This window comes from Cokeromyces recurvatus, assembly GCF_025118155.1.
Source record: "Cokeromyces recurvatus strain NRRL 2243 chromosome Unknown BX663scaffold_27, whole genome shotgun sequence".
Taxonomy (NCBI): domain Eukaryota; kingdom Fungi; phylum Mucoromycota; class Mucoromycetes; order Mucorales; family Mucoraceae; genus Cokeromyces; species Cokeromyces recurvatus.
In genome coordinates this window covers 46,725-58,982 of record NW_026251413.1, presented here as the reverse complement: position 1 = coordinate 58,982, position 12,258 = coordinate 46,725, and the positions used below count along the sequence as shown (strand labels likewise).

At 29.1% G+C, this 12,258-nt stretch overlaps 4 protein-coding genes across 4 annotated transcripts; 1 reads left to right on the top strand and 3 right to left on the bottom strand.

Moving 5' to 3' along the window:
- Positions 1-242: 242 nt before the first annotated feature.
- On the bottom strand, positions 243-2,107 carry BX663DRAFT_519595 (TLC domain-containing protein). The gene is made up of 5 exons (XM_051529014.1): positions 1,943-2,107; positions 1,561-1,859; positions 1,187-1,474; positions 758-1,119; positions 243-696 (listed from the first exon to the last, which is right to left on the bottom strand). Exons 1-5 carry the CDS (start codon positions 2,046-2,048, stop codon positions 642-644), a joined length of 1,110 nt encoding a protein of 369 aa, XP_051379798.1. The 5' UTR covers positions 2,049-2,107; the 3' UTR covers positions 243-641.
- A 1,974-nt stretch (positions 2,108-4,081) lies between these two features.
- Positions 4,082-6,458, top strand: BX663DRAFT_440461 (glutamate-cysteine ligase-domain-containing protein; the record flags this gene model as incomplete). The annotated part of the gene is made up of 7 exons (XM_051523399.1): positions 4,082-4,231; positions 4,333-4,454; positions 4,559-4,852; positions 4,911-5,322; positions 5,388-5,648; positions 5,729-6,095; positions 6,181-6,458. 7 exons carry the CDS (start codon positions 4,082-4,084, stop codon positions 6,456-6,458), a joined length of 1,884 nt encoding a protein of 627 aa, XP_051379797.1.
- Positions 6,456-7,655, bottom strand: BX663DRAFT_519591 (uncharacterized protein). The gene is made up of 2 exons (XM_051529013.1): positions 7,393-7,655; positions 6,456-7,323 (listed from the first exon to the last, which is right to left on the bottom strand). The coding sequence occupies exons 1-2, from the start codon at positions 7,626-7,628 to the stop codon at positions 6,525-6,527; spliced, it is 1,035 nt and encodes a 344-aa protein (XP_051379796.1). The 5' UTR covers positions 7,629-7,655; the 3' UTR covers positions 6,456-6,524.
- A 697-nt stretch (positions 7,656-8,352) lies between these two features.
- Positions 8,353-11,538, bottom strand: BX663DRAFT_554522 (kinase-like domain-containing protein; the record flags this gene model as incomplete). Its single annotated transcript, XM_051531537.1, has 6 exons — positions 8,353-8,450; positions 8,510-8,977; positions 9,073-9,217; positions 9,328-10,485; positions 10,615-10,758; positions 10,855-11,538. The coding sequence occupies 6 exons, from the start codon at positions 11,536-11,538 to the stop codon at positions 8,353-8,355; spliced, it is 2,697 nt and encodes an 898-aa protein (XP_051379795.1).
- Positions 11,539-12,258: the final 720 nt, after the last annotated feature.

Sequence of the window (12,258 nt, the reverse complement as noted above, 5' to 3'; positions counted from 1 at the left end):
TACAAGATTATAAAGAACATCTCTGCATACCACTTTATTTTCAATATATTAATCATTAATAAAAGTAGACTATAAACTATTATGTATCACATATCCTACTTTTATTTTTATTTTATTTTATTTCGAAAAAAAAAAAAAAGTATACCACACATATAGATAGATATCAAAACAATAATACCCTTTTATATACATCTTGTAAATAGTCATAGTAAAAAAAAAAAAAAAAAAAAAAAAATATGACCATGAATGCAACATTTTTTTTTATTCTTCTTCTTCATTGAACATGACTACTAAAATTAATTCTTTGTGTAATCATGATTCTATAAATAGTAAGTACACCCTATAACCGTAATAGGCAATATTATCTATCTTAATCCTTACAATAAGAAACATAAAAAAGTGTATGTCTCTTTCCCTTGTCAAGAAATATACCCCCTTATATATTTAGTAGGTTTTGGATAGGGACAATTGTATCGTATTCAATTCCAAAAGATCATGCTTAAAATGTAGCTCAATCAGTCTATAATAATAATAATTGTTCATATTGATTTGTTATTATTTATACATGATATATTAAAATTAAGCTTTGTTCTATATTTTATGATATAAAAAAAAATTATTAGGTTTAAATAGAGTTACGATTATTGATCTTTTGTCTTGATGTTTTTTGCTGTTAATTTAGGTGTAGAATGATCACTAGAGAATATACAAGTTAAAATCAAGAATTATACTACACTATCCTATTAAAATAATTTACCCCTCAATTTTATCCAATGAAACTGGATCGGATTCATCTTCATCGTCAGAACGAACATCCTTTGCTTCGGGCGATGTAAATATTCTAATGATTACTTTGAAAATCATGACTGTCCAAAAGAGGATTAACAGATAAAGACCAATCATAAGACCGGCAATAATATATTTAACAAAATGAGGAAACCATTCACCATTTAAAGGGTCCAGTCTAAATCTAGGGACATATAATTCGGGCTCTGTCAAAGTAGAGATAATAATACGACCATAAATATAAACACGTGTATACATCCAAGAACAGACCATAATAGCAAATGCAGTATTACATAAAGGTCCGGGACGGCAGTAATTTAAAGTTTTTGCAAGCTATTAAAATTTAACTTTTAGATTCAAAAAAAAAAAATAATAGACAACAACAAACAAGTAACCTTACAGCTAAAAGTGCATCGGGTAAATCCATACAAATAAATACAGCATTACCAACACTTGTAAAATTACAACCATAACTAAGACTAACTAATAATAAAGTATTGATATGATGCATCACCAATTCTTTATAATCCTTTCTTGGTTCCTCGATCTGAAGTACAAAAACTTGTTGAAGCCAAAAAGCAAATTGAATTAAATAATAATATTTGAATGATTTTGTATAATCTGTAACTGGATAATTACGCCAAAAATAAGTTGAATCAAACCACCAAGGTGAATCATACATGACATACTAACCAAAAAAAAAAAAAAAAAATAATTTGATATATCTGTCCAACATAAAAGTAGAAAGGAAAAAAAAAAGGATTTTATACTTACAATACCGAAACTAAAAGCAAATGTATAATACATACAAGCCCAAGATTGTTCTGCAAATCTTTGTTGCTTTTTCATACTAACACCAGCATATTTAGAAAAGGGTATTAAAATATAATCCATAATTGAAGCTCGAAGCGCTGTAAAGACACATATATAAAAAAATAAAAATGTAATATCCCAAAGACTCTTTTCATATCGACCATCCTTTCTCTGATTACTAATAAATATAAAATGCTTGAATCCTGGTAAATGAAGAAAGTATCCCAGAAGAATGACCAAGATCACTTTTAGAGGGATTTCTATTTATTAAAAAAAAAAAATCGTATTTTTTTTTTTTTAATAATTCATAAAGTTTATATAATCTTCACTTTAATTGAAATACCTATTTGTCTTTGCGCAAGATAATATGATAGTTCACTTAAAGTCTTTTTTTTCTTTTGTGGCTTTAAATAAGTTTTTGTTGGTGAAATGGCTTCAGTCATCGTCATTCTTCTTGTCTTATTTATGACTATAAAAGAAAAAAAAAACAAAAAAAACAAAGATATACACAATAAGGCGGAGAAGTAAACAGCAGAAATTTTTTTTTTTTTTTTTCATAAAAGAATAGTATTTGATTGGTTTCACCTTAAAAAAATAAGTTGGTATACTATTAAAAACTCTGTTTTAATATACAAATATGTTTTTTTTTTTTTTTTTTTTTTTTTTTTTTTTTTTTTTTTGCCAATGAGCACGAAGCTATGAAAGCTGATTTGCCCAGGTCAGTAGTTCAAAAAAAAAAAAAAAAGGTGAATAGAAAATAAAAACGCTTTCAAGGCAATAAGGTAAAAAATAAAATAAAGGCTAAAATTAGGATAATACAAATATATCTTTATAACAGACATATTTTGAAAAAAGAATCTGTTAAAAAAAAGAAAAAAGAAAAAAAAAAAAAGGAAAAAGAAATGGTTTCACAGAGATAGTCTGGGATAACTCACTCAATTAAGAGAAAAGGAGAAACAGAGAAATGAGTTGGATAATCCATTTCATGCAAGATAGAACATATGGATGGCCAACAAATAAGCCAAGAAAAGGCCGAGTTAAAGAACTTGGACTTAAAAAAAAATAGCTTTGAATTGGCAGTATTTGATTAATCATTTAGAGTTCTTTTTTTTTTTCTAATTTTTTGTTGCTAAGGATACATCATATCTATTCAATTTATTTCCCTGGTTATATACCAGTGATGCTGTCCTTATTATTGATCATAATAATTATGATTGAGCTACTATAGATTTAAGAATGATCCTTATTATTGATATTAAATCCGAAAAAGTATTTAATTCTTATATAGCAAACCCTTATTTTAGTATACCAATTCGTTCTGGAGGAGGCTTCATTCAACTGGACTAATAGTAATCAATGTCAATCATAAAGCTATTGCTACCATGACTCGATTATCATTTATTGATGTCAATTATACAGGATTCAATAAACTTTTCTGCATACGCATTTAATATTAAAGTAAGAGGGGGGGTTTTTTTTTTCTTAGCTATCAATAACATTTACCTCATTCCAGTATTATAATGCGACTGTATACATTGTAAATGACTACTAATTCCTGATTCTATAATAAATAATCCTTTGTCATCACTTCTGTTTAAGACATCTTTCTTGTAAGCTACCTTGTTTAACATATTTGATTACCCCATGTCTTTGTCTGTATGAACTCGATTACTTTCAACATAATAAACTGAATATTTTTCTATCTGCCCAATCCTTAACAAAGTCTACTTGTATTAGTTCCATACTCACTAACATAACTGGTGTGTGTTTTGTATCGCATTATTTATATTTCCTCTTGCTCTCAAAGAGGTTTCTAGTTTTCACTTTTTCCAATGTATCGACCTAATTCGGGCAACAATTTTAATGCAGTAGTATTCAATAATATCTTATGCTCATTGAGATTATTATGCATGATACATGACGTATATTCCCAAATTAAAACTTATAACGAATATGTGACAAGTAAAGATTATTATATAATGTAATGGGTATCATACTTTATATCATCTTTATTAAAGAGTGTCTTATATAGCAATAATGAAGTATGAATAGTCTATATTAGCTATCGTCATAAATTATATAAATATTAGAAAGAAAATATAGCATTATAGAATCTATACAGCAACAAAAGGATTTAATTACTAATTGCTAGTAGGATAATTAGAATTTTTTTTTAGGAAGGAAAAAGAAATAAAATCGGAGTATACATTTCCAAAGGTTAGAATTGCATTGCTGACAAATTTAATGATGGTGCAATGGTAAATTGTGACTTTGTTTTCATATAAAACAGCAGCAAAAAGCAAGCACATAAAACAAAATTGTGTAGGATTTTATACTACAAAACTTTATCCGCCACATAAAAATAATAAACATTTATATCAACAAATATATAAATACATTTATAATAAGTTTTTCTTTTTTTTTTTTTAAATTTTTCAGTTTTTCAATTTTTTCTTGTTGACATTACAACAAAATCTTCAAGATGGGCCTCTTATCATTAGGTACACCACTTCCTTGGTCTGAAGCTAAAGAATACGCTGATCACGTTCGTAAACATGGTATTGAACAATTCCTTAATATTTATCATAGCCAAAAAAATAAGCAAAAACAATCTTTGCTTTGGGGTGATGAGGTAATGTCAATGAAAAAAAAAAAAAAAGAAAAGAAAAACAACATAATCTAAGTTATACAAATATATATTAATAATCAAAAAAAATAAAATAAAATAAAAAGATCGAATATCTTGTTGTAAAGTTTGATGACAAGGAAAAAACCACCAAATTATCACTTCGAGCATTTGATATTCTTAAAAATCTAGAACAGCCAGAACATGATTTTATAGAAGGCAAAACAAAGTAAATAAGTCAACAAAAAAAGAGAGAAACCTATTTATGTGTGTGTGTGTGTGTAAGAGAGGTTATGTATATGATTAAGAATTAACTTTGTAGGATTTCTTTAGAAAAGCACCAGATGCTTTATGGAGACCCGAATATGGTCGTTACATGATCGAAGGTACACCAGGTCAACCTTATGGTTCAACTTTTAGAGATTTAATAACCGTTGAAAAAAATATGAAGTTGAGACGTCAATTAGCTATTGAAGCTATGCATCCTGATGAATCTGCCATCACTCTCGTCAATTATCCTCGTTTAGGTTGTCCTCATGAGACCGTTCCTGATTATGAGCCTAATGGTACCGCTTGTCAAAGTTTATTTGTACCTGATGAAATCATTAATCCTCACGCAAGATTCCCGTAAGTTGATATAAAGTACATTCTATTTTATTACATGTATATTCATTATCATTATTAGTACATTAACTGCTAATATTCGTCGTCGTCGAGGCTCTAAAGTAAAGATCAATATGCCTATCTTTCATGACAAGAATACATTGAAACCATTTATTGATCCTACTATTCCTTGGGATCGTCAATTATTTGATCATGATAAAGAAGCAAAAGAAGGAGCTGCTCTTGCTGATCATATTTATATGGATGCTATGGCTTTTGGTATGGGTTGCTGTTGCTTACAAATCACTTTTCAAGCTTGTAATATTGATGAAGCAAGAAGACTCTATGACCAATTAGCTCCTGTAGCACCATTAATGATGGCCCTCTCTGCTAATTCTCCTATTTATCGCGGTTATTTGGCTAATGTAGATGCTCGTTGGAACGTCATTTCTTCTAGTGTAGACGATAGAACACCAGAAGAAAGAGGTGAAAAGGTAACCTTTTCTCCTTCCACAAAAGTTTATATATGTTTTCTAACTTATTTCTCTAATATAAAAAGCCTCTTCAACATGATCGATTCATTATTAACAAGTCACGTTACGATTCAATTGATTCTTATCTATCTAACGATTCTAATTATAAAGCAAAATACGACGATATTAATTTGATTTACGATCAAGACATTTATAATACACTGAGAGAAAATGATGTAGATGAAAAATTGGCAAAACATATTTCTCACCTCTTTATTCGTGATCCACTTGTTATTTTCAAAGAACTTTTAAATGTTGATGATAAATTGTCATCTGATCATTTTGAGGTAAAAAAAAAAAAGAGAGAGAGAGAGGAAAGTATGTAAACATATGCCATGATATATTTAACTCCTTTTTTAATGAATAGAATCTTCAATCTACAAACTGGCAAACAATGAGATTTAAACCACCACCACCCAATTCCTCTATTGGCTGGCGTGTCGAATTTAGAAGCATGGAAGTCCAATTATCTGATTTTGAGAATGCAGCCTATTCGGTCTTTATTGTCCTATTAACGCGTGTTATCCTCAGCTTTGGTCTCAACTTTTATATTCCCATTTCAAAAATTGATGCCAACATGCAGACTGCACATAAACGAAATGCAGTTTTAAATGACAGATTTTATTTCCGTAAAAATGTATTTAGTACACAAGGCAACCATTCTAGTTTAACGAATGAAGACGAAGATGCATATGAATTGATGACAATGGATGAGATTATTAATGGCAAAGTAAGTTAAGTTACTTGATGAATACAATAGAGAGATGAAATTAAATTATGATGCATGTTTTTTTTTTCCTTAGGAAAATGGATTCCCAGGCTTTGTACCTTTAATTCATAGTTATTTGAATAGTACAAATATAGATATTGAGACACGGTGTAAATTATCAAGTTATCTAAGTTTAATCAGTAAGAGAGCAAGTGGTGAGCTCATGACAGGTGCTACTTATCTAAGACAGTTTGTTCAACAACATCCTGATTATAAACAAGATTCTATTGTGACCTCCAAAATAACGTATGACCTTGTAAAAAGAGCAGATCAAATTGCTAAAGGTGAATATCATCCTATAGAGTTACTAGGTTCATTCTCTGCATAGAAGTTGAATAAAACAAAGTAAAATAAAATAAAATAAAATAAAATAAACAAACAAACGAATTTATTATTATATCAAGTTGGTCATCAATTGTTTAAATTTCTTTCTCTTCAGTAAAAATTGAAGACCTTGTAAAGTAAGATTGACATTATGTGAGATGTCTAAATGCTGTATCGTCAAGGAACCAAATGCTAAGGACTCTAATGTTTGATCACTGATTTGAGTATGAGATAACTTTAGTGTGTGTAATTGGATTGGTATCTTGAATAAGCCTTTTACGTTGTCATCCCCTATTTCAGGACCCGTCAATTCAAGTACAGACAGGTGAGGTAAACAAGGAATGAAAGCGGAGAGATCTGCGGTATTTAAATGTCGACAACGATGAATAGAGAGTGAAACTAAACGAGGATGATGTTTTAAGAATTGAATGAATTCGTCATGATAAAGCGCATCGAGCTGAGTGATTTGTAGATGACGAATAGAGTTAGGTATCGTTTCAAGTGAATTAGCCTGTAAGGGAGTTGTGATGAGTGAAAGTCGTTTGAGAGCCAACATGCCAGAGAAATCACAATCGAACATAAAGGGGAAGCTCTGAAGACCTCCCATTTCAAGGGTGTGAACATGATGACAATAGCGACCCATGAGTTGAAGTGTCTCTGCCTTGACACTTGTTGTTGGACCTAACCTAATACGGACCATATTAGGGCAATGTTTAATCAATCGTCTCACTCGCATATCTACTCCGTATTTGTTGACTGGCGTAAGATCTAAATTGCGTACATAACTACCATAAGGGAATAAAGGATCATGAAGCGAGATGGTATTGACAAATCCAATAAATTGAATATAATTTTTAAATTGAAACTCTCTAATAAATGGGAGAGTAAGTAGGAAGGTCGTTCTATGATAAAGGGCCGTATATCAATGTCTAATTTACCTGTATAAGCGTTCACAAATAAATCTAGCCCAAGATTTACATACTCGCATACATATTAATGCAATTGAATTAGTAGGGTCATCTTCCAGTAAAAAATGACATACGAGTTCTTGTATTTCATAAGGAAGTGATTTATTGCTATTTCTTCTTCTCAATCGTTTTATTGGTTTATTTTTTGCTACACGGGAACTTTTCTTTAAAAGGGGAATTTTAAACCGATTTATAAGAAGCATCATTTTTAGTTACAAAAAAAAAAAAGGGGGAGGAAGAGAGAGAGAGAGAGAGAAAGGAAGAAAGAAAGAGAAAAGAAAAGCAAATCAATTTAATATTTATATAATAGTTACACCACTGCAACAAATAACAAATAGCAGTAAAGAAAAAAAAAAAAAAAGGAAAAAAAAAAAAGACTCCCATTATCGCTATTTTAAATAAAGATGATGAATTATTCCATTTTTTTTTCTTTCTTTGGAAAAGAAGAAAAACATAATTATTATATTCCAAAAATAGCTTTTAAAATAAGCTATTTCATTTATTTAGTATTCGATAAATCATGGCTACTACTAACTATTATTTTAACTTTAATTACCAAATGATTATCCGTCTAATTAAAATCTTCTCCGGTTTAAATTCAATTTATAAGGAACGACAATCCGTCTCTTCTGTCTTTTTCCTATTCTTCCACTACTATTCGATCGGAGATCAAAATATCACGTCAATAATGCATTATTTTTTTTCCAATGACGATGAATGGACCCTTATTTTATTTCTATTATTAACAAAAAAAGAAAAAAAAAAAGGGGGGGAGGGAGGGAGGAAGAAGGGTATTTTTCTCTTTTCTTTTTCTTTTCTTTTCTTTTTTTTTTAATATCTATTTTGTTTACAATAATAAATATAAATAACGATTGAGAGAAGAATACAGATTACAAACAATTAAGAAAGAAAAAAGAAAAAAAAAAGAGCTTAGTTTGCATGAAACCAAGAATGTTCTAATACTTGATGAATATTAATTCGCTTGTTAACATTACGATCCAACATTTTACGTATAAGGTCTACAGATTCTAAATACAAACATGTTAACATTTATCATGGATTATTATTTTTTTTTGAGAATCTTTACCTTCAGATATAACAAAGGGTATTCTTAATTCACGTTCCATGATTTCTTCAATGTTATAAAATGGATTTTCCCTATAGATCAAGGTATACAATAAGGTACCACAGGCCCAAATATCTTGAGGTGGACCACTATAGGCTTGTCCTTTCAGAATTTCAGGTGCAGCATAATCCAGGGTTCCAACAAATGTTTCAAATTGTTTACTTTCTTTTAGATAAGCAGCACTTCCAAAATCAATTAATCGAACACCACCATTGAGGTCTAAAATGACATTTTCATCTTTAATATCTCGATGAACGATACGATGATCATGTAAATGTCTCACTGCTTCTGCTATTTGACGAAAGATATCTCGAATTTCAGTTTCTGTCATTCCACCTTCTTTTAATTCAATATAATCAAATAAATCCATGCCTGCACCATAAAGATCCATAACAACATAATAATTATCTTCATCTTCAAAATAATCCACTAAATAGATGTATATATGTTATGTTATGTTACTACTACTATCCCTATTTAAAATAGTCACGTTTATATATATATATATAAAGAGAAAGACTTACACATATCACTACAATTGATGTGTGGTATTTTACGTAAAGTATGTAAAACGTGAATTTCAGCAGGGATAAGTCCAAGTTTACGATCTCGTATCCAACAATCAACTAAAATACGTGACTTTATAATATATTTGATAACTACACGTTTCTATAAATATAATAATAATAAAAAGAAAAAGAGAGAGAAAGGATGAATATCGAGGTTTAAAAGACAAGATTTCTTTCTTTTTTTTTTTTTTTTTTTTTTTATATATTTACCTTTTGTGGATCACTTTTTAGATAAGCTAGTTTCACTACACCATAAGCACCTTGACCTAATTCATCTACAATCTCATAATTATGAATATTTGTTTTTAAGGTTTGTGCAGAATATTCGCCTAAACGTGGCCAAATCGAACTTAAATCTTTTGTATCAGGAGTAGATTGTTGTTGTTGTTGTTGTATATGAAAACGATTTGAGTGACTATGAAAGGAATCTTTAACTTCATTCTTTTCGACTGAACTAAAGAAAGAAGGTCTCGAAAAACTCGTGATACGACCCATTGAGACTGGCCGTAGTTGTTGTTGTTGTTGTTGTTGTTGTTCTACTGAAGATTCCAAGTGAATAGGACCTGATACTACTACTCCTTCTTCTTCTTTTATTGAACATGTATTAATACCCATTACATTCTTTGTATTCGTAGCAGTCGTTATGATAGTAGGTCGATTTAGAACGATACTTGATTTTTTCCTCTTTGTATAAATGGCAGGTAAATTAATTGATTTAGATCGAACAATGGTAGTTGAATAAGAATCCTTTTGTTGTGATGATGAATACATAATAGATGAAGTGGTATGACCATAACGTGTAAAGACAGCATCTCGATCAAAGGTAATCCAAAGTGCATATGTTGTAGAGTCGAGCAATTTGATTTGAATATCAATTTCAAATTCGCTACCATCACGATGTCGAGCCATCAGAGGTTGACCTACTTCATTTAAAAGGATGTGATGACAAATTGAGTTATTCAGAACATAACCTTCATCTAATAAATGATCACGTTCAAGTAACTCGATAAGACGTGGATAGAGTGGGATCAAGATGGCCAAGGACATGTGATCGATATGTTCATAACCAAATAGATGTTTACAAAAGGATGATGTATGACTATGATTTGAACTTTGAATCTTCATACTTTCACGATCCACAGTCACGAGTCCTGCCAGAGTTGGCATAGATGTAATACGAATTCTATTTTGAATATGTCCAATCATGACAGGGAAATAAGCATCTCTTTTCGTACGACCGCCAAAAAATAGAGATGTCTTATCATAATGGGGTATTAATTTTTGAATAGGTTGTTGAATCAATTCTAAAGAAGTATAGCCAAAGAGTTCGATAGCGTCATTATCTTCATTTACAGATTGAATTAAATTCTATAATTCTTATTATTCAACAAAGTTATATTCCCCTTTTATATAAATATATATATATATATATATTTATATATACATATATATATATTTATATATATATTTATATGTATTGATACAATATAAACTTACATTTTCATTTAATAAAATTTTGATTGTACTATGAGACACTTCTTCAAATATCCAAATAAAGATAGAAGAACCATTTTCATTTTTCTTTTCTTTTAACCAAAGAGAAGCAGAAGACTTGGTTCCATCTTGTTTGATAATAGGTATCTATTTTTATATAAATATGAATATAAATAAAAAGAAAGAAAGAAAGAAAGAAAAATAATTAGGATAGGATACAGATAATTTTTGTAATTCACTTACGATATCACCACAAATGAGGACAATGCCATGACTGTGAAGATGGTAAGATTGAGGAGAATCATCTCTCATTTTAACAATTTTATCAAGTAATAAAGGTCTATAGTTGACATCGATAAAGTCTAATATATGTTTCCCAATAAAATCTTGTTCAGTTAAATCTCTTTGTAAACCAGAAAGAATCATGGTAGCTATTTGATTTAAAAGACTAATACGCCAATTATCCTGAGTTGTGATGACAGCTTGATTTTGTGGTAAATAACGAGAAATACATGTATCAAACGATGACGCAGTAGTGGTTGTTACTATTTCTCTTGACGATATTGGAGTTGCAATTGCATCCAAGTTATTTGTTATATCTGTTGTATTTATAGAAGATGGGTATAATGATGTTTTATGTCGATGATACAAGGAAGAAGATTGAGTTGACACTGATTCACATTCACTTTCATTTGAAATAGTTGTTGTAATACGAAGATGATTAATAATAGGATTATCTTTTGAAGATAAAAATTGAAAATCAAACAAGTCAGGATTAGGTGTAGGTGGTTGTAACTGCTCAGTAGTAGAAGAAGAAGTAGAGGATCTTAATAGTTTTGGTATATTATTTGTACTACTACTGCTATTACTCTCTTCATGTGTAAATTCTGGACGATTATCATTACTGCTAACAAATCTATTCAACATAAATAATTAAGTATTCATCTTTTTTACTATCCTTATTTGGTTACTTGATAATTACCGAGAATGGATATAACTATTGTCTATCATAGAAAATAGCAATAATAAAAAGGAATTAAAAGAAGAGCATAAAACCAAGGTTTCTATTGATGATTACCTGTTTGAATGCAGCTCATAATAACAATAAATAAATTCTAATAATAAAAGGTATTCAAGAAAAAAAATAAAATAAAATAAAATAAATAAAATAAAAATAAGAAAAGGGAAAAAAAAAATATATATGTGTATACACATATACACAAATATATAAAAAAAAAAAAAAAAGGACGATTTAAGTTTTGATATATCGGAGACTGAAAAACTTGAATAAAAAAAAAAAAAGGTAATGTATGAGAGGTTCATCACAGAAAAAAAAATTTTTCATATATTTTTTTGAAACTTTATATTATAAAACTTTGCCCTTAATTAAACAAGACTTTCTTCTATGTAACAATGATTTGATATGTCTTTTAAAATGTCACAATGAAAGAAAAAAAAGAGATTATTTATTGTCAAAATATTAGAATAACACTATATAAAAAAGAATCATGTCATATTTTTAGTGTTAGCATCAATATAAACTACTTTTTTCTATTTATATAAAAGAAGTCATCTTACATTATTATTTTTATGTATAATAGACTTTCTTTCTTAAAATGATGCATTGAATATCTTTGAAACTGATTT

Coding starts and splice junctions, on each gene's coding strand:
- BX663DRAFT_519595 (XM_051529014.1), bottom strand. CDS start 2,048: ATGACGATGACTGAAGCCATTTCACCAACAAAAACTTATTTAAAGCCA. Junction 1,860..1,942: donor TCTTGCGCAAAGACAAATAG/GTATTTCAATTA, acceptor TTTAATAAATAG/AAATCCCTCTAAAAGTGATC. Junction 697..757: donor TCATTGGATAAAATTGAGGG/GTAAATTATTTT, acceptor TATATTCTCTAG/TGATCATTCTACACCTAAAT.
- BX663DRAFT_519591 (XM_051529013.1), bottom strand. CDS start 7,628: ATGATGCTTCTTATAAATCGGTTTAAAATTCCCCTTTTAAAGAAAAGT. Junction 7,324..7,392: donor ATTTGTGAACGCTTATACAG/GTAAATTAGACA, acceptor CCCATTTATTAG/AGAGTTTCAATTTAAAAATT.